At 58.9% G+C, this 24,772-nt stretch overlaps 2 protein-coding genes and 1 long non-coding RNA gene across 6 annotated transcripts in view; all 3 read left to right on the top strand.

Moving 5' to 3' along the window:
- SRCIN1 (SRC kinase signaling inhibitor 1) overlaps positions 1 to 21,241 on the top strand; it is a 103,775-nt gene extending 82,534 nt beyond the window's left edge. The window contains exons 10-19 of the mRNA XM_088179435.1: positions 168 to 358; positions 2,037 to 2,212; positions 3,841 to 3,971; positions 5,176 to 5,323; positions 6,125 to 6,437; positions 7,627 to 7,876; positions 8,351 to 8,505; positions 9,134 to 9,307; positions 17,378 to 17,518; positions 19,996 to 21,241. Coding sequence (XP_088035561.1) covers positions 168 to 358; positions 2,037 to 2,212; positions 3,841 to 3,971; positions 5,176 to 5,323; positions 6,125 to 6,437; positions 7,627 to 7,876; positions 8,351 to 8,505; positions 9,134 to 9,307; positions 17,378 to 17,518; positions 19,996 to 20,121 — 1,805 coding nt within the window. The 3' untranslated portion in view covers positions 20,122 to 21,241. The remainder of the gene's footprint in view (positions 1 to 167; positions 359 to 2,036; positions 2,213 to 3,840; positions 3,972 to 5,175; positions 5,324 to 6,124; positions 6,438 to 7,626; positions 7,877 to 8,350; positions 8,506 to 9,133; positions 9,308 to 17,377; positions 17,519 to 19,995) is intronic.
- LOC148221058 (uncharacterized) lies at positions 14,152 to 17,367 on the top strand (the record flags this gene model as incomplete). The annotated part of the gene is made up of 1 exon (XM_088179460.1): positions 14,152 to 17,367. A coding segment is annotated over one exon (1,296 nt), but the record flags the coding sequence as incomplete, so codon positions are not given.
- Positions 21,242 to 21,563: 322 nt separating the features above from the next.
- On the top strand, positions 21,564 to 23,051 carry LOC148221057 (uncharacterized). Of its 4 annotated transcripts, none has more exons than XR_015808560.1 (3): positions 21,564 to 21,727; positions 21,799 to 22,221; positions 22,274 to 23,051. It is a non-coding gene; the product is annotated as an uncharacterized LOC148221057 (long non-coding RNA). The 4 variants fall into 4 exon arrangements; XR_015808559.1 differs by having other exon boundaries at positions 21,564 to 21,756; positions 21,809 to 22,221; XR_015808557.1 differs by having other exon boundaries at positions 21,564 to 22,221.
- The last annotated feature ends 1,721 nt before the right edge of the window (positions 23,052 to 24,772 follow it).

The raw sequence follows: 24,772 nt of genomic DNA, 5'->3' as shown, positions 1-24,772 counted from the left end.
TTGAGCAACCTGGGAAAAAAAAAAAAAAAAAACCACGCTACTTTTTTTCCCCTGACTCTCACCACCACCCACATCCCCGCACTCTGATTTCTCTCTGAAGAACCCCGAGCGATTTTTTTTTTATTTTATTTATTTTTTTTTTAATTTATTAACCCCAACTCTTCCCTCCCCCTGTGCAGCCACCAGCCGCAGTGGCACGGGGACACCGGTGCCAGCGCCACCGCCACCCTCGGCCACCAGCACCCCAGCGGGGCAGCCCACGGCCGTGAGCCGCCTGCACATGCAGCTGCACCTGCATGACCTGCAACAGAACGCCAGCGAGCTCCGCAACCAGCTGCAGCAGCTGCGGAAAATGCAGGTGGGGACTCGCGGAGAGGGGAAATCCCAAATCTGAGCTGGTTTGTGCTGGGTTAGGGTGGGGAAATCTGATTTTGGGGGTTGGGAAGCTGCAGCAGCTGCAGAAACTGCAGGTGGGGATTCGCGGAGAGGGGAAATCCCAAATCTGAGCTGGTTTGTGCTGGGTTAGGATGGGGAAATCTGATTTTTGGGGTTGGGTTGGGTTGGATTGGGAAGCTGCAGCAGCTGCGGAAACTGCAGGTGGGAATTCAGGGAAAGGGGAAATCCCAAATCTGACCCACAGGATTAGGGTGGGGAAATCTGATTTTTGGGGTTGGGAAGCTGCAGCAGATCCAGAAACTGCAGGTGGGGATTCGGGGAAAAGGGAGATCACAAATCTGACCCACAGGATTAGGGTGGGGAAATCTGGGTTTTGGGGTTGGGAAGCTCAGGAAACTGCAGGTGGGAATTCGGGGAGAGGGATCTCAAATCTGAGCTGGTTTGTACTGGAATAGGATGGGGAAATCTGATTTTTGGGGTGGGGAAGCTGCAGCAGCTCCAGAAGCTGCAGGTGGGAATTCAGGCAGGGGAGATCCCAAATCTGAGCTGGTTTGTGCTGGGTTAGGATGGGGAAATCTGATTTTTGGGGTTGGGAAGCTCAGGAAGCTGCAGGTGGGAGCCCAGGGAAGTGGGAGATCCCAAATCTGTTCCCACTGGGTTAGGGTGGGGAAATCTGATTTTTGGGGTGAGAGAGCTCCGGGTTTCTTTGTTGAAGGTGAGGGTGGGGATCCCTCCTGAATCGGAGCTCACGGATCCTTCCCAAATCGGAGCTCAGGGATCCTTCATGGAGCCGAGCTTGAGGATCCCTCCTGAAACCGAGCTCAGGGATCCTTCCTGGATCTAAACTCAGAGATCCTTCCCAAATTCCAGCTTAGGGATCCTTCGTGAATCTGAGCTCAGGAATCCTTCCCAAATCCAAACTCAGAGATCCTTCCTGAAACCGAGCTTGGGGGTCCTTCCTGAATCCAAACTCAGGGGTCCTTCTTGAATCCAAGTTCAGGGATCCTTCCCAAATTCCAGCTTAGGGATCCTTCCCAAATCTGAGCTTGGGGATCCCTCCTGAAGCTGAGCTTGGGGATCCCTCCTGAAACCGAACTTAGGGATCCTTCCTGGATCTAAACTCAGAGATCCTTCTTGAAACCGAGCTCAGGGATCCCTCCTGAAGTTGAGCTCAGGGATCCCTCCTGAAACCGAGCTCAGGGATCCCTCCTGAAACCGAGCTCAGGGATCCTTCCTGGATCTAAACTCGGGGATCTTTCTTGAAAACGAGCTCAGGGATCCTTCCTGAATCCACGCTCAGGGATTCCCCATGAATGCAAACTCAGAGATTCTTCCTGGATCCGCACTCAGGGATTCCTCATGAATCCAAACTCAGGGATCCTTCCCGAATCCCAGCTCAGGGATCCCTCCTGAATCCAAGCTCAGGGATCCCTTCCCATGCTGAGCTTGGGGATCCTTCCCAAATCCAAACTCAGAGATCCCTCCTGAATCCAAACTCAGGGATCTTTCCCGAATCCCAGCTCAGGGATCCCTCCCCGTGCCCAGCTCAGGGCTGGTCCCTTCTCAGGACCCATTTCCCATTCTAGGGGGGGGGGGGTCTCTCCCAGCCTGACCCCCTCCTCCTCCTCCTCCTCCCGCAGCTGCAGAACCAGGAGGCGGTGAAGACGCTGCTGCGGCGGACGGAGACGGAGATCAGCGTGCGGGTGACGGACACGATGCGCAAACACGAGGATCCTCTGCAGCGCCAGCGCAGCTTGGTGGAGGAGGAGCGGCTGCGCTACCTCAACGAGGAGGAGCTCATCACCCAGCAGCTCAGGTGAGCCGGCCAGGGCCACCGCCGGTCCCGCCGGGGCACCGAAACTGCGCGACAGGGACACTGCCCGCGGCAAAGGGCACAGAACCCCGGGACAGGGCACAGAGCCTCGGGACAGGGCACAGAACCCCGGGCAGGGCACAGAACCCCGGGCAGGGCACAGAACCTCGGGACAGGGCACAGAACCTCGGGACAGGGCACAGAAAATGTGGGGCAGGGCACAGAACCCCGGGACAGGGCACAGAACATCCGAGGAGGGCACAGAACCTCGGGTCAGGACACAGAACCCCGGGACAGGGCACAGAAAATGTGGGGCAGGACAGAGAACCCCGGGACAGGGCACAGAACATCCGAGGAGGGCACAGAACCTCGGGTCAGGACACAGAACCCCGGGACAGGGCACAGAAAATGTGGGGCAGGACAGAGAACCCCAGGACAGGGCACAGAACATCCGAGGAGGGCACAGAACCCCGGGCAGGGCACAGAACCTCCGAGGAGGGCACAGAACCTCGGGACAGGGCACAGAACCTCGGGACAGGGCACAGAAAATGTGGGGCAGGGCACAGAACCCCGGGACAGGGCACAGAACATCCGAGGAGGGCACAGAACCCCAGGACAGGGCACAGAACCCCGGGACAGGGCACAGAACCCCGGGACAGGGCACAGAACATCTGAGCAGGACATAGAACCTCCGAGCAGGGCATGGCTCCGGATGAGGAGGGGTCCCAACCAAACACTGACCGTGTCCCTAAATGAGGAGGGGTCCCCAGTGACCACGTCTCTGAGTGAGGAGGGGTCCCAGCCCAGTTTCCCCACCCCCCCACACTGGGGACCTGCCACCCTCGGGGTTCTCCACCCTCCTGACACGGCAGTGACTCCCCCAGTGACCCCCCAGTGACCCTAATGACCCCCCAGTGACCTCAGTGACCCCCCCCAGTGACCCCCTGCCCTCACAGTTTCCCCCAGTGACGCCCAGTAACACTCCTAATGACCCCAGTGATCCCCAGTGACCCCCCAGTGATGCCCCAATGACCCCCCAGTGACCCCCCCAGTAACAACCCCAGTGACCCCTGCCCTCCCGTGCCCTCACAGTGAGCCCTCAGTGACCCCAGTGACCCCCAATAACCCCCCAGTGATCCCCCAGTAACACCCCAATAGCCCCCCAGTGATGCCCCAATGACCCCCAGTGATGCCCCAATGACCCCCAGTGACCCCAGTAACACCCCAGTAACCCCCCAGTGATGCCCCAATGACCACCCAGTGCCCCCCCAGTGACCCTAATGACCCCAGTGACCCCCAGTAACACCCCATTGATGCCCCAATGACCCCCCAGTGACCCCCAGGTGACCCCCTGCCCTCCCGTGCCCTCTCAGTGACCCCCAGTGACCCCAGTAACACCCCCAGTGCCCCCCCAGTAACACTCCTAATGACCCCAGTCATCCCCAGTGACCCCCCAGTGATGCCCCAATGACCCCCCAGTGACGCCCCAATGACCCCCCAGTGCCCCCCCAGGGACCCTAATGACCCCAGTGACCCCCCGTAACACTCCTAATGACCCCAGTGATCCCCAATGACCCCCCGGTGACCCCCAGTAACCCCCGGTGACCCCCTGCCCTGCCGTGCCCCCTCAGTGACCTGGAGAAGTCGGTGGAGAAGATCCAGAAGGATCTGGCTCACAGCCAGCGGCTGATCCCGGTGCAGGAGCTGGAGGAAAAGGCCGTGGTGCTCAAGCAGCTGGGGGAGACCCTGACGGACCTGAAGGGTGAGGAGGGGGCTTGGGGGGGGGAAAACGGAGCCTCCGGGGGCTTCCCTGCTCCATCCCTGCCTGGGGAGCTCCAGGATTCCCGGGATTTGGGTGTTTGTGCCTGGGATTCCCAGGATTTTTGTGTTTGTACCTGGGATATTCCAGGTTGTTCTGAATTTTTTTTGTACCTGGGATGTTCCAGGTTTTCCTTACCCCTGGATTTGGGTGTTTGTACCTGAGATTCTCCAGGATTTCCTGGATTTTTGTTTGTACTTGGGATATTCCAGGATTCCCTGGATTTGTGTGTTTGTACCTGGGATACTTCAGGATTCCCAGGGTTTGTGTTTGTACCTGGGATGCTCCAGGTTTTCCCTGTCCCTGGATTTGGGTGTTTGTACCTGGGATGCTCCAGGATTCCCAGGATTTGTGTTTGAGATTCTCCAGGATTTCCCTGTCCCTGGATTTGTGTTTGTACCTGCGATTCTCCAGGTTTTACTTGCCCCTGGATTTAGATATTGGTACCTGGGATACTCCAGGAATTCCTGGAATTCTCTTTGTACCTGGGATGCTCCAGCTTTTCCCTGCCCCTGGATTTGTGACACCGCTGTCCATGGCAGAGACAGGAGTGGCACAGCGGTGACAAGAGTGGCATAGCAGTGACACCGGTGTCCCCTGACAGTGCCAGCAGGCACAGGGAGTGGCACAGAGGTGACAGGAGTGGCACAGCGGTGGCACCAGTGTCCCCTGGCAGTGGCAGGAGTGGCACAGAGGTGACAGGAGTGGCACGGAGGTGATACCGCTGTCCATGGCAGTGACAGGAGTGGCACAGGGAGTGGCACAGAGGTGACACCGGTGTCCTTGGCAGTACCAGGAGTGTCACAGCCAGCAGGCACAGGGAGTAGAACAGCAGTGCCAGGAGTGGCACAGAGGTGACACCGGTGTCCCCTGGCAGTGCCAGGAGTGGCACAGAGGTGACACCAGTGTCCCCTGGCAGTTCCAGCCAGGCACAGGGAGTGACACAGCGGTGCCAGGGGTGTCACAGAGGTGACACCGCTGTCCCATGGCAGTACCAGGAGTGCCACAGCGGTACCAGGAGTGGCACAGAGGTGACACCTCTGTCCATGGCAGTGCCAGCCAGGCACAGCGAGTGGCACAGCGGTGCCAGGAGTGTCACAGTGGTTCCAGGAGTGTCACAGAGGTGACACCGCTGTCCCCTGTCCAGCCCAGTTCCCCAGCCTGCAGAGCAAGATGCGCGTGGTGCTGCGGGTGGAGGTCGAGGCCGTGAAGTTCCTCAAGGAGGAGCCGAACCGCCTGGACGGGCTCCTCAAACGCTGCAAGAGCGTCACCGACACCCTGGCCCAGATCCGCAGGTGAGCCCCTCCCCGAGGGCACCGCCACCTCCCCCCTCGGTGTCCCTTTGTCCCCACTGCTCTGTGTCACCTCCCCTCTGGGCGGCCCAAACGCTCGGGGAGGGAGGGAGGGAGAGGGGCGGTGATAAAAAGATTATTTTTGTGCTGAAGGAACCCCAAAAATAAACCCAGTGGTTTCCAGGTGTGGGTGGGAACCCCGTGTTTGATGAAACATTGATTTTTCTGCTAAAGGATCCCCCCCAAAAAATACCCCAAGTCCTTTCCCGAGTGTGTGTGGGAACCTCTCTTTACATAAAAGCCTCGTTTTTCTGCTAAAGGACCCCAAAAACACCTTCAGTCCTTTCCAGGTGTGTGTGGAAACCCCTCTTTCCATAAAACCCAAAATGCAAACGAGTCTGGATTTTGGGAAGGGTTTGTGGGATCCAATTTCCTTCACTGCCCCAAAATCCAGGAGGATCTGGGTTTAGGGAAGGGTTTGTGGGATCCAATTTCCTGCATTGCCCCAAAAATCCAAACGGGTCTGGATTTTGGAAAGAGTTTGGAGGATCCGATTTCCTGCACTGCCCCAAAATCCAGATGGATCTGGATTTAGGGAAGGGTTTGTGGGATCTGATTTCCTGCAGTGCACCAAAATCCAGGAAAATCTGGATTTTGGGAAAAGTTTGGAGGGATCCGATTTTCCAGCACCAACCCCACCCCTTTTCCCGGCCCTCAGAGCACCTCAACCCGCAGAAAATCAGGATTTTTTTGACCCCTTCCCCCAGTTCCCCACCACCCCTCAGTGCCCCCGCTCTGCCCCAGGCAAGTGGACGAGGGCGTGTGGAGCTCGCCCGGCAGCCTGAGCCAGTCGCCCAAGAAAGTGGCCCCGGAGACGGATTTCACCAAAGGGTTGGAGCTGGAGATGCCCACCAGCCCCCCCGTGAGCCTGCACCACCTGACGGGCACCCCTGAAGGCCTGGGGGTGCCCGGTTTTGGGCACAGTCCCCCCCAGCCCCAGAGCCACCCCGGCAAGAGCAATAACCCGTCCCGAGCCCCCGAGATGGTGCCGGCCAAGACCCAGACGGGACCCGAGACCCCCAGCAAGAAAAGCGCGGACAAAGCCGTGTCCGTGGAGGTGAGAGGGGGGTGCTCGGGTTTTGGGGAGGGGTCCTCTGGGGGGTTTGGAGGGGTGGGAATGGGAGAGGGAGCCGCGCTCAGGCTGCTGGAGCTCGGTGGAGGGTGGGGAGCGTGGGGGTGAAATTTGGGGATGGGGTAAAAATTCCATCCCAGCTCCTCTCAGGGTTTGGGGAGCGCCTCTGCTGTGTGGGGGAGTCGAGAAATTTGGGGATGGGGTAAAAATTCCATCCCAGCTCCTTCCACAGGGTTTGGGGAGCGCCTCTGCTGTGTGAGGGATTGGTGAAATTTGGGGATGGGGTAAAAATTCCATCCCAGCTCCTCTCAGGGTTTGGGGAGCGCCTCTGCTGTGTGAGGGATTGGTGAAATTTGGGGATGGGGTAAAAATTCCATCCCAGTTCCTCCCAGAATGTTTGGGGAGAGCCTCTGCTGTGTGGGGGAGCCGTGAAATTTGGGGATGGGGTAAAAATTCCACCTCTCCAAATTATTCCAGAGGTTTTAGGGAGTGCCTCTACTGTGTGAGGGAGTAGTGAAATTTGGGATGGGGGTAAAAATTCCATCCCAGCTCCTCTCAGGATTTGGGGACCGCCTCTGCTGTGTTGGGGATTGGTGAAATTTGGGATGGGGCTAAAAATTCCACGGCTCCCCAGCTGTTCCCAGTTGGTTTGGGGGTGTCCCGGAGCACTTTGGGGGTGTCCTGATGCTCTTTGGGGGTGACCCAGAGCTCTCTGGAGGTGTCCTCGGGCTCTTTGGGGGTGTCCTGATGCTCTTTGGGGCTATCACGGTGTTTTTTGGGGGTGTCTCGGAGCACTTTGGGGGTGTCCCTGGGTTCTGGGGAGGGTCACGTCCTGCCAGGGACGGGGCTGGAGCGGGCTCTGTGTCCCCCCCAGCTATTCCCAGTAGGTTTGAAGGTGTCCCGGTGCTCTTTGGGGCTGTCCCCGGGGCTCTTTGGGGCTGTCCCGGGGCTCTTTGGGGGTGTCCCTGAGTTCTGGGGGGTCTCGTCCTGCCAGGGACGGGGCTGGAGCGGGCTCTGTGTCCCCCCCAGCTTTCCCCAGCGGTTTTGGGGCTGTCCCGAGGCTCTTTGGGGGTATCGCGGTGCTCTTTGGGGGTGTCTCGGGGCACTTTGGGGGTGTCTCGGAGCGCTTTGGGGGTGTCCCTGACTTCTGGGGGGTGACATCCCGTGCCCGCAGGCAGCGGAGCGGGACTGGGAGGAGAAGCGGGCGGCGCTCACCCAGTACAGCGCCAAGGACATCAACCGGCTGCTGGAGGAGACCCAGGCCGAGCTCATGAAAGCCATCCCCGACCTGGAATTCGCCGCCAAGCACAAACAGAGCCCGGGCAGCGGCAGCGCCGCCTCCACGCCCGAGCACAAACCCTCCAAGGCACAGCACGGCCCCAAATCGGGGGGCAAAGGGGACCCCAATGGGCGCCGGGGCTCAGGTACGGCCGGGGGAGGTGACCCTGGGAATTCCCTGTTCCATCCTGGGAATTCCCTGCTCCACCCTGGGAATTCCCTGCTCCACTCTGGGCATTCCCTGTTCGATCCTGGCACTCCCTGTTCCATCCCGGGCACTCCCTGCTCCACCCTGGCATTCTCCACCCTGGGCATTCCCTGCTCGATCCTGGGCATTCCCTGCTCCACCCTGGCATTCCCTGCTCCACCCCAGGCATTCCCTGTTCCATCCTGGGCATTCCCTGCTCCATCCTGACATTCCCTGTTCGATCCCTGCTCGATCCTGGCCATTCCCTGCTCCATCCTGGGCATTCCCTGCTCCATCCTGGCCATTCCCTGCTCCACCCTGGGCATTCCCTGTTCCACCCTGGGCATTCCCTGTTCCATCCTGGGCATTCCCTTCTCCACCCCGGGCATTCCCTGCCCAGGGCGGTGCCCTGACCGCCCCCCTCCGTGCCCAGACGAGCTGACGGTGCCGCGGTACCGAACCGAGAAACCCTCCAAGTCGCCGCCGCCGCCGCCGCCCCGCCGCAGCTTCCCCTCGTCGCACGGGCTGACCACGACCCGCAGCGGCGAGGTCATTGTCACCAGCAAGAAGGAGCCCGGCTTTATGAAGGTAAGGAGGGATAGATGGAGGGACGCTGGGCTGGGGTGCTCGGTGCCACTCTGGTGTCCCCCGGTGTCCCCGGATGTCCCCCGGTGCCTCCCGGTGTCCCCTGGTCCTCCTCGGTGCTTCCTGGTGTCCTCCGGGTGTCCCTCAGTGCTTCTCGGTGCTTTCCGGTGTCCTGGTGCCCTCGGACACCTCCTTTTGTCCCTCAGTGTCCCACGGTGCCCCCCGCTGCCTCTCGGTGTCTCCCGGTGCCCTCGAGTGCTCCCCAGTGTCCCCCAGTGCTTCCCAGTGTCCTCCAGCGTCTCCCGCTGCCCTCGAGTGCCCCTCGGTGTCCCCTGATGTCCTCCGGTGTCCCTCGGTGCCTCCCGGTGCTTCCTGGTGTCCCCTTGGCGCCTCTCGGTGTCCGTCGGTGGCCCTGGTGCCCTCGGGTGACCCCCGCTGCCTGCCGGTGCTCCCGGTACCTCCCGGTGCCTCTCGATGTCCCCCGGTGCCCTCGGGTGTCCCCCTGTGCTCCTTGATGTCCCCGGTGCCCCTCCGTTCCTCCCGGTGCCCTCTGGTGTCCCCCTGTGTTCCTTGATGTCCCCCGGTGCCCCCCGGTGCCCCCCGGTCCTCACGGCCGCTCTCCCCCCCGCAGAAGGCGGAGTCGGAGGAGCTGGAGCCGCAGAAGCCACAGGTGAAGCTGAGGCGCGCGGTGTCCGAGGTGGCCCGGGCGGTGTCCGAGGTGGCCCGGCCCGCGTCCACCCCGCCCATCATCGCCTCGGCCGTCAAGGACGACGATGACGAGGATCGGATCATCGCGGAGCTGGAGGTGAGCGCGGCAGGGGCGCGGGACCCCCGAGGGGACAGCGCCCCAAAGGTGACAGCACCCCCGAGGTGACAGCACCCCCGAGGTGACAGCACCCAGGAAATGACACCATCCTGAGGTGACACCACCCCAACCTGGAGGTGACAGCGCCCCAAAGGTGACACTCAACCTGGGAGTGACACCATCCCCAAGGGGACAGCACCCCAACCTGGGGGTGAGAGCACCCGGAGGTGACAGCACCCCAGAGGTGACACAATCCTGGAGGTGGCAGCACCCTGTCCTGGAGGTGACAGCACCCCGGAGGTGGCAGCACCCTGCCCTGCAGGTGACAGCACCCCAGAGGTGACACAATCCCGGAGGTGGCAGCATTCTGTCCTGGAGGTGACACCACCCCCGAGGTGACACCACCCCGTCCCGGAGGTGACAGCACCTCAAAGGTGACAACACCTTGCCTTTCCGCTCCGGGGACAGCTCAGGGGGTTTGGGGTGTGACATCTGTGACATCCCTGGCACCGGCACTGCATGGCGGTTCCCGCGGGGACAAAGGGGTGGCACTGCCAGGGACAGGTGCTGCACACCTGGGTGCCCCTGCTGCACCCCTGGGTGCACTCAGCTGGCTCTGAGCACTGCACAGGTGCTCCAGTGGGGAGGGGATGGTTTAACCTGGATGGTTTTAACCTGGGTGCTTTAACCTGGATTCTTTAACCTGGATAGTTTAACCCGGGAGGTTTAACCCAGAAGGTTTAACCTGGATGATTTAACCTGGGTGGTTTTAACTGGATAGTTTAACCTGGATGGTTTAACCTGGATGGTTTAACTTGGATGGTTTTAACCGGGGTGGTTTAACCTGGATTCTTTAACCTGGATGGTTGAACCTGGGTGCTTTAACCCGGGTGGTTTTAACCCGGGTGGTTTTCCCCCAGGAGGGAGAGCTGGGCAAGGTGCAGGTGTGGCACAGGTGATGATGCTGCAGGCAGGGGACCTGGACCAGTGACTTTGGTGGCCACGAGACCAGTGACACCACTGTCCAGGGAACCAGTGACACTGCTGGCCAGAGGACTGATGGCACTGCTGGCCAGGGCACAGGTGACACTGCCAGCTGAGGACTGGTGACACTGCTGACTGGGAGACCAGTGACATTGATGGCACTGATGGCCAGGGACAGGTGACACTGCTGACTTGAGGGCCTCGTGACTCTCCTGGCCAGGGATGTAGTGACACTGCCAGCTGAAGACCAGTGGCACCGTTGGCCAGGCGACCAGTGACACTACTGGCCAGGCGACCAGTGACACTGCTGGCCAGGCGACCAGTGACACCGTTGGCCAGGGGACCGGTGACTCTCCTGGCCAGGGGACCAGTGACACTGCTGGCTGAGGGATCAGTGACTCTCCTGGCCAGGGCACTGATGGCACTGCTGGCCAGGTGACCTTGCCAGCAGCCCAGGGGACAATGCCACCCGTGCACAACCACCCCCATCCCTGCTGCCAGCCCTGGTCCAGCCCCGCTGCAAGCCCGGGCTGTCCCCCCCTGTGGTCACTGCCCTGCAGAGAGAGGGAAAAGACAGCAGCACACACGGATTTTTTTGGGGGAAAAAAGGCCAATTTATTGTACAGACAGTTTGTATTTAAAGTGTGTCAGTGCAGCCAGGACAGGACAGGAGCTTATGGGACAATTGGGACAAACATCCTTGGGACAGCACCTCAGGATGTGTCCCACGGCAAAGACACCAGGGGTTAATGTTTGTGATGAATTTTATTCTATTTGTCACCGTGTTGTCACCCTGGGAGACTCCTCCCTAACTGAAGCTGCAGTCAGCTTGTCAGCCTGGGAATGGAGCTGAGAGTCAGGAGAAATCCAGGCCTGAAAGGAATTTCCAAGCTGGAATTCCCCAGCTCTCTGAATGTGTGTGTCCACACCCCCCTCCCTCCAACTGGCCGTGTTTGACTCCCCAGGTGTTTCAGCGGAGCTCTGCCTCCCCTTCCCTCCCCTGTGACCCCCTCGAGGCCGTGTCCCCGGGCCACTCCGGCTGGTGGCCCAGCGGAGCCGCAGTGGTAGCCCAAGGATGGAAGGTAACAGCTCCACGGGGCTGCGCTCTCACCGCCTTCCTCCTCCGCCTCTTCTCGGCTCACTTCTGCTTCTCCTCTCTGATTTAACTCACTAACGATCGGCTTCTCTCCTCACTGCCTCGCTCACGCCACCAAACCCAGCACTAACCCCCGGCCGGGGCTCCCGGGCCAGGCCAGCACCGCACCGGGCACGGCACGGGGGGCGGGCAGGGCACGGGAGAGCCCCGAGGGCACGGAAAGGGAAGGGTTGGAGCAGAGCCCGGGGGGATTTGGGTCTGACCCGGATCAGGTCCGGCCACAGCGCAGCTCTCCTGATGTCCGTGCTGGGCTCTGGGGGGGAGAGAGACTGGAGAGAGGATGGGATGGGGCAGGGAAGGCACAGGGTGGACAGAGCAGGGGGAAAATGCCTGGAGAACTGATGGCATGGAGCAGGGAATGCCAGGATGGAGCAGGGAATGCCCAGGGCGGAGCAGGGAATGCCCAGGGCGGAGCAGGGAATGCCCAGGATGGAACAGGGAATGCCAGGATGGAGCAGGGAATGCCAGGATGGAGCAGGGAATGCCCAGGGTGGAGCAGGGAATGCCAGGATGGAGCAGGGAATGCCCAGGATGGAACAGGGAATGCCAGGATGGAGCAGAGAATGCCCAGGGAACAGGGAATTAGGGAATTCCCAGGATGGAGCAGGGAATGCCAGGGTGGAGCAGGGAATGCCAGGATGGAGCAGGGAATGCCAGGGTGGAACAGGGAATGCCCAGGATGGAACAGGGAATGCCAGGGTGGAGCAGGGAATGCCCAGGGTGGAGCAGGGAATGCCAGGATGGAACAGGGAATGCCAGGATGGAGCAGGGAATGCCCAGGGTGGAGCAGGGAATGCCCAGGGCGGAGCAGGAAATGCCCAGGGTGGGACAGGGAATGCCCAGGGTGGAGCAGGGAATGTCCAGGGCGGAACAGGGAATGCCCAGGGCCGAGCTCATCCCTCAGCTCAGCTCCTCGGGGAGGCTCTGGCATTTTTGGGGGTCCCCCCAGGTCTGGGCTGTCCCTCTGTCCCTCAGCCCCAGAGCTGGGATGGGGCCCGGCTGCACACCCGGAGCTCCTGCCCCGCCTGCCCCGAGCTCGGGGGCAGCTGCAGGGGCACCGGTTCTGCCAGGGGTGCCAGGGCATCCCATGGGGGTCTCTCGGCATGGGAACAGGGAGGGGGGGCAGGAAGAGCAGCATTTTCGGGTGGTTTTGGGGTGGGAAAGGTCTGGTGCCCCTGGGCTGGGATGGCTCCGCCCTCACTGGAGCTCTGTGCTCACACCAGTGCCCCCAGTTTGGACCAGCACAGAGAAATACCAGCTGGATTTCTGCTGGTGGCAGCGGGATTTCCAAAGGTGCAGAAACACCGGCGTGGTTTTTGCTTTAGAGGTTTTTGTGCTCCAGTGGGATGTCAGGGCTGGAGGAGGGAGCTGAGCATCCCTGTCCAGTTCCTGTCCATGTTCAAAATCCCTGTGGGATGTCAGGGCTGGACAGGAAAGAAATGAGCGTCCCCTTCCAGCCCCTGTCCATGCTGTGAGTTCCTCTGGGATGTCAGGGCTGGCCGAGAGGGAATTGAACATCCTTGTCCAATCCCTGTCCGTGCTCAAAATCCCAGTGGGATGTCAAGGCTGGACAAGAGGGAATGGAACATCCCTGTCCAGTCCTTGTCCATCCTGAAGATCCCAATGGGATACAGGGCTGGAGGAGGGATCTGAGCCCCCCTCCATTCCCTGTCCATGCCGTGAGTCCCTGTAGGATGTCAGGGATGGAGGAAGGAGCTGAGCATCCTCTCTGTTCCCTGTCCATGCTCAAAATCCCTGTGGGATGTCAGGGCTGCAGGAGGGAGCTGACCATCCCTGTCCATTCCCTGTCCGTGCTCTGGATCCCAATGGGATGTAGGGCTGGGCAGGAAGGAGCTGAACATCCCTGTCCAGTCCTTGCCCATCCTGAAGATCCCAATGGGATATAGGGCTGGAGGAGGGAGCTGAGTCTTTTTCCATTCTCTATCCATGCTCTGGATCCCAATGGGATGTCAGGGCTGCAGGAGGGAGCTGAACATCCCTGTCCAGCCCCTGTCCACGCTGTGGGTCCTGCTGGGATGTCAGGGCTGGACAGGAGGGAATTGAACACCCCTGTCCAACTCCTGTCCATGCTCTGGATCCCTGTGGGATGTCAGGGATGGAGGAGGGAGCTGAGCCCCTCTCCAGCCCCTGTCCATGCCGAGAATCCCGGTGGGATTTATGGGATGGACAGGAGGGAGTTGAGCATCCCCTCCGTGCCCTGTCCATGCCGAGAATCCCGGTGGGATTTATGGGATCAGCAAGAGGGAACCGAGCCCCTTTTCCTTCCCAAACTTCCCCCTGGAACTCTGCCGTGCCCGGCAGCACCGGCATGGCGGGGGAGGACCCCAATATTTTGTGGCACCCCGTGGTAGCCGTGGGAAGGGGTTTTAACCCTTTAAGTGCGGCGGAAATAAGATGCACAGCTCCACGGTCGAGTTTCATGACAGGAAAGAAAGAGCCGAGTTTATTCAGGAACACTCTTGGTTTTATAGCAGGACTGCAATTCTGAGACACCCCATGGCCAGGGCCTGGTCACACACCAGAACAAGTGTTCTATCTTTGTTATTAATTCCTTTTTATTTTGACCAAATTATCACCCTGGGAGAAATTCTCCCTAGCCTTGAGCTGGACCAGCTCATGGGCTGGGAACAGAGCTGAGCAGCTCCAGCCTGGAATATTTTTCAAGCTGTAATTTTCTTACTTTCTCAATACGTGTCCCTACACCCCGTGGTGCCTCCCCAGTGAAACCCCGCTGCCTCCTGGCCCCTATAACCTGTCTGAATTCTCTACCCAGGAGCCGCTGGCAGCCCCGGCCAGCCGGGCGTTCTCCCTGCCCCAGATCGTGCTCACCGAGTGGGTGTCGGAGCCGCCGTCCCCCGAAGCCGAGCCGGAGCTGTGGGTGGCACCGGGCAGCGAGGCAGCAGGAGGGCAGCTGCCACCCGAGGGGACAAGGAGAGGCCGTGTGGCAGCTCCTGGCAGCTCCCCAAAATCCCCGCTGGCACAGGAACCCCCTCCCGCCGGCACATCCCGGGTTCTGCCTTTGGCAGCCCCGCCTTTCCCGAGGGATAAAATGAGGGGACGAGGAGGGGACGCTGCCAGCAGGACAGGAGGCAGCGACAAAAATTGTCCCCAAATTTCTCAGCCTCATCGGAGCCACGGGGAAAGCGCCGGAGCTGCGGAGACCGCGCTCCCCTCCGTGGGTGCCGGGATCATCCCCCAAATTCCCCATGGGGACCCCCAAAGAGGAGCCAGGCTCGTTCCTGGACACTCTCCCAAAGCTGCGCGGAGGGAGGAGAGCCCGGAAAGTCCGGACCGAGAGCCCCGAGAGCCCCCGGGCTGCCCGGTGCCACATGCCGGGATTGCCCCGGGCACGGAGCCAGCCCCGGGGGCACCGGGACATTCCCCGGAGCAGATCCCTGCCCGTTCCAGCCGCTCCACGGCACCCCCGGCATGGGATGGAGGAATTTTGGCTACCGGCGACCACCCCAAAACGAGGGGGGAAGTGGCAGAGGGGCTCTGCAAAGGCCACTTGTCGCCCGGGCAAGGAGCTCCGGGTAAAAAAGAGATTTATGAGGACACCTACCAGAGACTGGACAGCCTGGAGGAAACCATCCGCGAGCTGGAAATGACCATCAGCGAGATCAGCAGCCACCCCGCCGTGGAATTCGTGTTCGCCAAGGACGCGCCGCGATCCGAGGAGGTCGGGAAAAGCCCGGGGGACCTCGGGCACGGAGGCTGCGACGGTGACACCGCTCTGGACCTCAGCCAGGCCAAGGATGGCGCTGCCAAGAGTCCAGTTCCGAGCAGGACCAAGCCAGCGCTGCTCCCCAAGCCGCAGCTGCCCCCCGGCGCTCGCCAGGTTCATTTTCTCTTCTCCCCCACCCCGTGCCCTGCTCTGCCCTGGATTCACTCTGATGTCTCTTCCTCTGCCTTCTCCCTCTCTGTGACTCCTCCTCCGGGCAGAGCCGAGCTGGAGAAGGAATCTTCCTCTTCTCCCTGACGCCTGCAGGGGTTTTGGGAAGGGCAGGAATGAGCGAGGCAGGAGCTGGCAGCGGGAAGGGAGGCGGTGCCGGCGGCTGCTGGCTGAGCCCGTGCTGCAATTAGAGCCGGGCTGAGGTGGATTCTTCCACCCCCTGGCAGGATTTTGGAGCACCAGGTCCGGGATGGGCCTCAAGGGGTCCAAGAACATCCCACGGGGTCCACGAGCATCCCACGGGGTCCACGAGCACCCCAAGGGGTCCAGGAATTTCCCAAGGGGTCCAAGGGCATCCCACGGGATCCACGAGCATCCCACAGAGTTCAAGAGGATCCCAAGGGGTCCAAGAGAATCCCTCAGGGTCCAGGAGCATCCCAAAGAGTCCACGAGCATTCCAAGGGGTCCAAGAGCATCCCACAGAGTTCAAGAGGATCCCAAGGGGTCCAAGAGAATCCCACAGGGTCCAGGAGCATCCCAAAGAGTCCACGAGCATTCCAAGGGGTCCAAGAGTATCCCACGGGATCCACGAGCATCCCACAGGGTCCAGGAGCATCTCACGGGATCCAAGAGGATCCCAAGGGGTCCACGAGCATCCCAAGGAGTTCAGGAGCATCCCACAGAGTCTAGGAACATTCCACAGGGTCCAAGAGCATCCCAAGGGATTCAGGAGCACCCCAAGGGGCTCAGGAGCACCCCACGGGATCCAAGAGCATCCCACTGTGTCCAAGAGGATCCCAAGGGGTCCAGGAGCATCCCACGGGATCCAGGAGCATCCCAAGGGGTCCAGGAGCACCCCACGGGTTCGGCCAGGGCTGGATGCCCAAGCACCACTCTCAGTTTCACCATTTTACATTAAAACCCTCTCCTAATGAGCGGCAGCAGGAGCCTGGCAGATGTTTCTCCTAATTAAACCACAGCTCGAGCTCCCTGAAGCCATCCCAAATTGCTTTCTGCTGGAATCCAGCTGAATATCTGGGAAAAAAACAGGGAGGAGGGGAAAAAATGCCCTGAGCTCTGCTGCGACATCAACCTGCTCCTTTATTAACAGCCAGCGCTGGGGAATAAATCTCATTTTCCATTTGGAGCCGTTCTCTCCCTCCTCGGGGACTCTCGCTGGGTGAACGAGCATGTAGCTCCAATTTTTCCCGCTTTTTTCTTTTTTTTTATTTTTATTTTTATGGGAAGTGGAGCTGCGGGATGGATTTATGGCTGAGGCAAAGCCAGGCTCAGGGTTAGGCAGGATGGGTCGGTCCTAAAGTTGGGCGGGGCTGGTGTCACCTTCCGAGGATTCTGCGCTGCTTGGGAACATTCCCAGTGCCGGGAATGTTGTGACACAGACACTTGGGATTCTCCAGGGCTGGGATTTGGACTCTGAGGATCCTCATGGGTCCCTCCCAGCTGAGGATATTCCAGAATTTTCGGATTTCCTCGCGCTGTGGGGTGCAGGAATCCCCCCGTGTCCCACCTGTGAGGATCAGGGGCTCACCTTGAGCCGTGGATTTCCCAACCTGGGCTGATCCCTCTTGGAACAGGACAGGCAGGAGGGGGGACCTGGGGTGTCCCCAGCAGGGGAGGGGACACTCGGGGTGACACTCGCCGCTGCTCTGGCGATTCTCTGTATCCACACCTGTGCACATCTGGAAATAAACTCCTCTGTATTCCCACTGCCGCCGTTCCCACCTGGAATCTGCTTCTGCCTGCCGCCGCCTCTTTCCCTCTCTCTTTTGGGGTGTCCCGTCCCGCCCTCGGTGTCCCGGTGTTTGCCGTGTCTGCCCTAAAATCCCTCTCGGGTGCTTCCCGGTAAGTTCGGAGCTCACGGGGGACCCGGTGACCTCGTCCTCACCTGGCTTTGTCACCACGAGCTGCGCTGGTGGCGCATCTCCAACCACCCATCCCGAGGGAGCTTCCAGCAGCCCGTTTTAACCCTTTTCTCGCCGGATTTTGTACCCCGCAGAGCGGTGGCGTGTCCATCCCGGCTATGAAGGTGGTGAACCCGGCGTCGAGGCTGAAGCAGGGCCAGCAGGGCAGCCCCGACAAGGGCAAGCACATCAAGCAGCGCATGGAGTACATGAGGATCCAGCAGGGCCAGCAGCAGGTACCGCACCCCCAGAGCCGCCCCCGGGGCTGCCCGCGACCCCGGCACCGCCCCCGGGCACGGCCTGGGGCGGGGACACTCCCAGGGTGGTGATTTTGGGGGATTTTTTGATTTTTTTTGGGGGGGGGTTCGGAGTTTTTTGGTGCGTTCTTGGTTTTGGTTGAGCTCGGAGAGGTTGGGGACAAAGGGACGCGGTTGTTGTGGGAGGAGGGGATCTTGTCACACTCTGTGGCCCTGGTGGTGGCACCTTTGTGGCGCCCGAGAGGGGCGCGGGGATAGCGGGTGTGGAGGTGACAATGCCACCCCCTTGGGGACACCTGCATGGGGGGGGGTGACAATGCCACCCCCTTGGGGACACCCACATGGGAGGGGTGACAATGCCACCCCCTTGGGGACACCTGCATGGGAGGGGTGACAATGCCACCCCCTTGGGGACACCCACATGGGGGGGTGACAATGCCACCCTCTTGGGGACACCCACATGGGGGGGTGACAATGCCACCCCCTTGGGGACACCCGCATGGGGGGGTGACAATGCCACCCCCTTGGGGACACCCACATGGGAGGGGTGACAATGCCACCCTCTTGGGGACACCCTCAAAAATGACATGGGGAGGTGACAATTGCCACCCTTTTTGGGGACACCCCCAGAAATGTCATGGGGGAGTGACAATTGCCACCTTCCATGGGGTCATTCTCAAAAAATGTCATGGGTGGTGACAAGTGCCACCCCCTTGGGGACACCCACATGGCGGGGGTGACAATTCCCATCTTCCATGGGGACACCCTCAAAAATGTCATGAGAGGGTGACAGCGCCACCCCCTGTGGGTATCCCCACATGGGAGGTGACAATGCCAGCCCTGGGGGGTTGGGGACAAGGACACCGCTTGGTCACGGGCTCGTCCTCGCTCGCTGCCCTTTGTCCCCCAGCGCTGGTGTCACCTGCCCTGAGGGGTGGCTGAGCCCCGGGGGGACAATGAGCTCTGGGGTCGGGGATCCTGTCCCGGGAGGTTTTTGGGGACCCCCCCCATGAATCCACAGAAGCAGCCTGTGTGTGTCCCAGGAGGGGTGGTGGCACTTTGGGGACATCGTGAGCGGCCCACAGCAGCTGGAAGAGAATTTGGGGCCGTTTTTGGGGTGGAGCATCCCCAGCACCCAACCCTGACCCCTCCCCATCCTGGGGGGGGGGTTTGGGCATCTCCCGGGGGGGGTCCCCCCCGTTGTGTCCCTGCTGTCACCCGCAGTGCTGGCCGTGCATTCCCGGGTCACACGCCGGGGGATCACGGCCACTCGGGTGTCCTCCCTCCGTCCCTGCTCCCCTCTCCCATCGCCCCTTCCCCCTCTCTGGGCACCACGAGCGGGTTCACCTCGATCCCCCCCACCCTTCCCCTTCCCCTGCTCTGAGTCTTGATCCTTTTTCCAGCCCCAAACCCCACAATAAACCCGGATCTGCTCGTTCTCCCGGATCCCTCAGCCCTGGGGGATCGTTGGACGAACCAAAGGATTTTCCAGCAGAGTTTTGGGGGTTTTTTTTGGGGGGGTGGTGGGGAGGATTTCGTGCGATTTGGGCAAATGTGGAATGAGCAAAAGGCAAAAAGGATCAAAACCCCTCCCCAACCTCCGCTGCTCCCCGAGCTCGGGGTGTCCCTGATTGTCCCCTCCGGGGTTGTCCCATCCCATGGGATCAGGGAAAATCTGGGAATTCCCTCTGCATCCCCCACACACCGGCCACCCGCGGGGCTGGCGAGCACCCCGTGAGGCCACCAAGCCCCGTCCCTTGGAGGTCACCTGAGGTGACCACAACCTCATTTTCCGCCTCATTTTTTATCCCCTCCCCACATTCCCAGCGGGATTTTTCAGCCCCATTCCCGTGCCCGCGACCCCCCACCCCACCCGACAGGGGACAGGGACAGGGTGGGCACCGTCCCCTTCGGGTGCCACCGTGGGGGCTGTGCCCTCTCTAACGCTGTCCCTTCTTGTCCCCCCTGTGCCTCCCCCGTGTCCCCCGTGCCCCCCTGGCTCTGTGTGTGTGTGTGTCTGTGTGTCTGTGTGTCCGTCTGTCCGTGTCCCCTCCTCTCGGGGCTGTCCCCTGCCCGTGCAGTGACACGTGGGACCCGCTCTTGTCGCGCTCTTTGTGGTGGCCCTTTTCCACTTTTTTCCACCTTTTCCAGCTGCTTTTCACCTCAGGCCTGACTCAGTGCTGCTTCTGAACCAGCTCCCCTCTGGCTCTCGGTTGTTTTGGGTTTTTTTCCTGTCTTTGTTTTTGGCGTTATTTTCTCCTTTTATTATTTTTTTTTCCCTCCCCTCCTTTCTTTTGTCGTTTTTTAAGCCTTTTTGGTTGATCGTTTTTTGTCCTGTTTTGGTTTTTTTTTTTTTTGCTTCTTTAATTTTAATTTTTTTTTTTTTTTTTTTTTGGACTTTCCACCCTTTCTTCCTCCTCCTCCTCGTCCTCCTTGAATCTTACTTTTCTTTCCAGGCCACTAGAGCATCAAAAGAGGCCAGTGAGACTTCCCCCACGGTCTCAGAAAAACCCGCAGCTGGCAGAACCTCCATCCCCGTATTGACTTCCTTTGGGGCCAGGAACTCCTCCATCTCATTCTGAGCTCCGCCCGCCCGCTCTTCCTCCTCTCTTCCTCGGGCTCCTCTTCCTCCCTGCGACTTTGGCTTCTTCTCGAGGAGGGAATCCGCCACCTGTGTCCCCTCCTCTTCTCGTGTTTGCTCCATGTTTTTTGTTCGTTTTTTTTTGTTTTTTTTTATTTTTATTTTTATTTTTTTTTTAGTTTTTTGGGTTTTTTGGGTTTTTTTTTTTTTTTTTTTTTTTTTGGTTTTTTTTTTGGTTTTTTTGGTGGCTTTTTTTTTTTTCTGTCGCCTCCGCTCCGCCAAAAAAAAAAACAAACAACAACAAAAAAAAAACTTTTGTGTCTCTCGCCTGCGCCGCGCCTCGGCCCGACCTCTGTGTCCCCTCCGCTCCGCCATGGCCAACCAGCCACTTTCTGTTTCTCTCTCTCTCTCTTTTTTTTTTTTTCTTTCCTTTTCTCCTTTTTTTCCCTCCTTTTCTCATTTTTTCCCTCCTTTTCTTCTTTTCCCCCCTCCTTTTCTCCTTTTTTTTCCCCCTCCTTTTCTCATTTTTTCCCCTCATTTTCTCCTTTTTTCCTCCTTTTCTCATTTTTTCCCTCCTTTTCTCCTTTTTTCTTCCTTTACCCCTCCTTTTCTCCTTTTTTCCTCTTCTTTTCTTCCTTTTTCCTTTCTTTTCTCATTTTTTCCCCTTCTTTTCTCCTTTTTCCCCTCCTTTTCTCCTTTTTCCCCCCCTCCTTTTCTCCTTTTTTTTCCCCCCTTCTTTTCTCCTTTTTTTCCCTCCTTTTCTCCTTTATTTTCCCCCTCCATTCCTCATTTTTTTCCCTTCCTTTTCTCTTTATTTCCCCTCCCCTTTGGATCGCTGTTTGGTCCCCCCTCCCCTTTTTCCCCCCCCCTTCCTTTTCTCCCCCTCCCCGCCGTTTTTTTGGGTTTTTTTTTTGTTTGTTTTGTTTTGGTTTTTTTGGTTTTTTGGCTTTTTTTATTATTTTTTCATTTGATTTAAGAGCTCTCAGAGCTTCCCCCCACCAGCCTCCAGCCAGGAGCAGCTTCCAGCTCCAACCACGCGGAAATTCGGGAAGCAGCGACCGCCCAAGACACCCCCGGAGCGACCCCCGGAGCGACCCCCGGAGCGACCCCCGAGCTCCCCGGGAGCCACCGCGGTGTCCCCGCAGGACAGGACAGCTCGGGCCAGGGCTCGCCGCTGGGTGGCCGCTGGCACCGAGGGCTCGGGGACATCCCCGGCTGTTGTCGCCGCTGTCGCCGCCGCCACCCCCGCGTCCCCTCCAGGGGGTCCTGGGGGTCCCCGGGAGTGCCGGAGGGGCCGCAGGGTGTGAAATTTGGGGAGGGGGGGGGAGGTCCCGGGGAGGGGAAAGGGGAAGGGGGGGGGGGTGGCCCTGTCGTGGTTTTGTCCCCTCGCCTTGGGGACACCGGGGTCTCCGGGGAGGGGGGGGGGGGGTTGGGTGGTTCGTGGGCACCTCACTGCCCAGGTGTGCCCAGGTGTGCCCAGGTGTGCCCAGGTCCATCCTAGGTGTGACCAAGTGTGTCTAGGTGTACTCCAGGTGTGCCCCAGGTGTGCTCCAGGTCCATCCTAGGTGTGACCAGGTGTGCCCCAAGTGTGCCCAGGTACATCCTAGGTGTCCAGGTGTGCTCCAGGTACACCCAGGTGTGCCAAGGTGTGCCTCAGGTGTGCCCAGGTCCATCCTAGGTGTGACCAGGTGTGCTCCAGGTACACCCAGGTGTGTCCAGGTGTGTCCAGGTGTGTCCAGGTGTGCCCAGGTACATCCTAGGTGTGACCAGGTGTGCTCCAGGTACACCCAGGTGTGTCCAGGTGTGCCCAGGTACATCCTAGGTGTGACCAAGTGTGTCTAGGTGTACTCCAGGTGTGTCTGGGTGTACTCCAGGTGTGCCCAGGTGTGTTCCAGGTGTGGCCAGGTACATCTTAGGTGTGCCCCAGGTGTACTCACCTGTGCTGAGTTGCGCCCAGGTACATCCTGGGTGTATCCAGGTGCACCCAGGGGTGCTCAGGTGTGTCCAGGTGTGCCCAGGTGTGCCCAGGTGTACTCCAGGTGTACTCCAGGTGTACTCCAGGTGTGCCCAGGTGTGCCCAGGTGTGCCCAGGTGTGCCCAGGTGTACTCCAGGTGTACTCCAGGTGTGCCCAGGTGTGCCCAGGTGTGCCCAGGTGTGTGTGTGCGTGTGCAACCCGAGATCCAATCACTCCTTCCGTTCTCTATTCCGTCCTTGCGTTGATTCTTTCCGTTTCTTTTTTAAATTTCAATTCCTTTTTTTTCTTCCTTTTCCCCCTCCTCTGATTTTATTTTATTCTGTATTTCGTTCGGGTTTTTGGTTTTGTTTTTTTTTTTTTTTTTTTGTATCTCGATCATTTTTGTACAGAAGAAACGAGAGCCTTTTTTTGAATAACAAAGAGAAAACACACAGAAAAAAAAAAAAAAAAAAGAACAAAAAACCAAAAAACAAAAAAATTTTAAAAGACCAAAAAAAAGCAAGAGGAAAAAAAAAAAAAAAAGGAAAAAAAAAAATCATGATGCAATTTCTTTGGATTGCAAAAAAAGCAACTCTTTACATTTAAGTGAAGTGTCTTAACATTTTATATTGTTTTAAAAAATATATTTACATATTATATATATAAAATATACGTAATATAAATCTATATATAAATATTTAAAGAGGGGAAGAAGAAAAAAAAAAAAAAAAAAACTTTAAAAAAACGAAAAAAAAAAAAAAAGGAAAAAAAGAAGAGAAATAAATCACGTCCGCTATTATTTAAGGGGTGGATTTGAAATCCCTGCTTAGGTTTAGGCTTCGCGCTGAGTCCCCGCCCCTTTTCCTTGTCCCCACCTTGTCCCCAAGTCCTGGTGGCGTTGGGGACACCGCGGCCCATCCCCCAGCAGCAATAGCAGTCGCCTGTTGCGTTTTGAATTAATTTAATTTGGAATGATTGTCGTTGTTGTTCTAATTATTCTTCATTAATTCTTTCTTTTCTCGGTACCAAAGTGAGTTCGCTGTAGCGAAGCCGCAGCCCCGGGGGTGGCACCTGGCGCTGTCCCCTCCCCCTGCTTGTGGCACTTTGTGACGTTTTGTGGCACCCGAGGGGGGGGGGGGGGGGGGGGACGCGGTGGCAGCGGGGAGGGGGGGGGACACTCAGAGGAGGGGGTGACAATTGTGGAGGTGACAATGCCACCCTTGTGGGGACACCCCCAGAAATGTCATGGGGGAGTGACAAGTGCCACTCCTGTGGGGACACTCCCAAAAATGTCATGGAGAGGTGACAATTGCCACCTTCCATGGGGACACCCTCAAAAATGTCATGAGGGGGGTGACAATTGACACCCTCCATGGGGACACCCATATGGGGGGTGACAATGCCACCCTCTTTGGGGACACCCACATGGGGGGTGACAATTGCCATTCTCTATGGGGACACCCCCAGAAATGTCATGGGGAGGTGACAATTGCCATTCTCTTTGGGGACACCCACATGGGGGGTGACAAGTGGGGACACCCTCAGAAATGTCACGGGAGGGTGACAATGCCATCCTCCATGGGGACACCCAAAAAATGACATAGGGAGGTGACAATTGCCATCTTCTGTAGGGACACTCACATAGGCGATGACAAGTGCCACCCCCTTGGGGACACTCTCAAAAATGTCACGGGGGGGGGTGACAATTGCCACCCTCCATGGGGACACTCACGTGAGGGGATCACAATTGCCATTCTCCTTGGGGACATCCTCATGGGAGGGTGACAAGTGTGCCACCCCCTTAGCGACACCCCCAAAAATGACATGGGCGGGGCTTGTCCTTAGTGCAACCCCGTTGTCCCCATCCCAGTGTCCCCACCCCGGTGTCTCCATCCCGGTGTCCCCACCTCGATGTCCCCATCCCAGTGTTCCCAGCCCGGTGTCCCCATCCCAGTGTCACCATCCCGGTGTCCCCATCCCAGTGTTCCCAGCCCGGTGTCCCCATCTCAGTGTCACCATCCCGGTGTCCCCACCTCGATGTCCCCATTCCAATGTCCCCATCCCGGTGTCCCCATCCCCGGTGTCCCCACCCCGGTGTCCCCACCTCAATGTCCCCATCCCCTGTGTCCCCATCCCGTTGTCCCCACCCCGGTGTCCCCACCTCAATGTCCCCATCCCCTGTGTCCCCATCCCGATGTCCCCACCTCAATGTCCCCACCTCGATGTCCCCATCCCGGTGTCCCCATCTCAGTGTCCCCCCCCGGTGTCCCCACCTCAATGTCCCCATCCCGGTGTCCCCCCCGGTGTCCCCCCGGTGTCCCCCCCGGTGTCCCCCCGGTGTCCCCACCCCGGTGTCCCCAAGCTGTCACACATTTTGGGGTTGTCTCCATCCCCCCCGGTTTGTCCCCCAAGCCACCGCTCCCAGCAGGGGAGGTGACAGCCACGAGTGAGGAGGTGACAGCGCCAGGTGAGGGGGTGGCAGGTGCCACCCTGTCCCCAAACCCCCCCTCCTCCATGTCCCCATGTCCCCGCTGGTGTCCCCGCGAGCGTGATGTCCCCGCGTGCGTGTGTCCGTCCCCTTCATGGCATCGTGCAAATCCCTCGCTGAAGCAAGAAAAACAACCCGAAAATCAAATAAAATCGAATAAAAGAATAAAAAAAAAATCAAAATAAAACTGCTCAGTTCTGGTTCAGAAC

The sequence above is a fragment of the Sturnus vulgaris genome, chromosome 27 (assembly GCF_052056855.1).
Source record: "Sturnus vulgaris isolate bStuVul1 chromosome 27, bStuVul1.hap1, whole genome shotgun sequence".
NCBI lineage: Eukaryota > Metazoa > Chordata > Aves > Passeriformes > Sturnidae > Sturnus > Sturnus vulgaris.
Note: the sequence above shows the minus strand (reverse complement) of the source record. Positions and strands in the feature narration are given on the sequence as shown.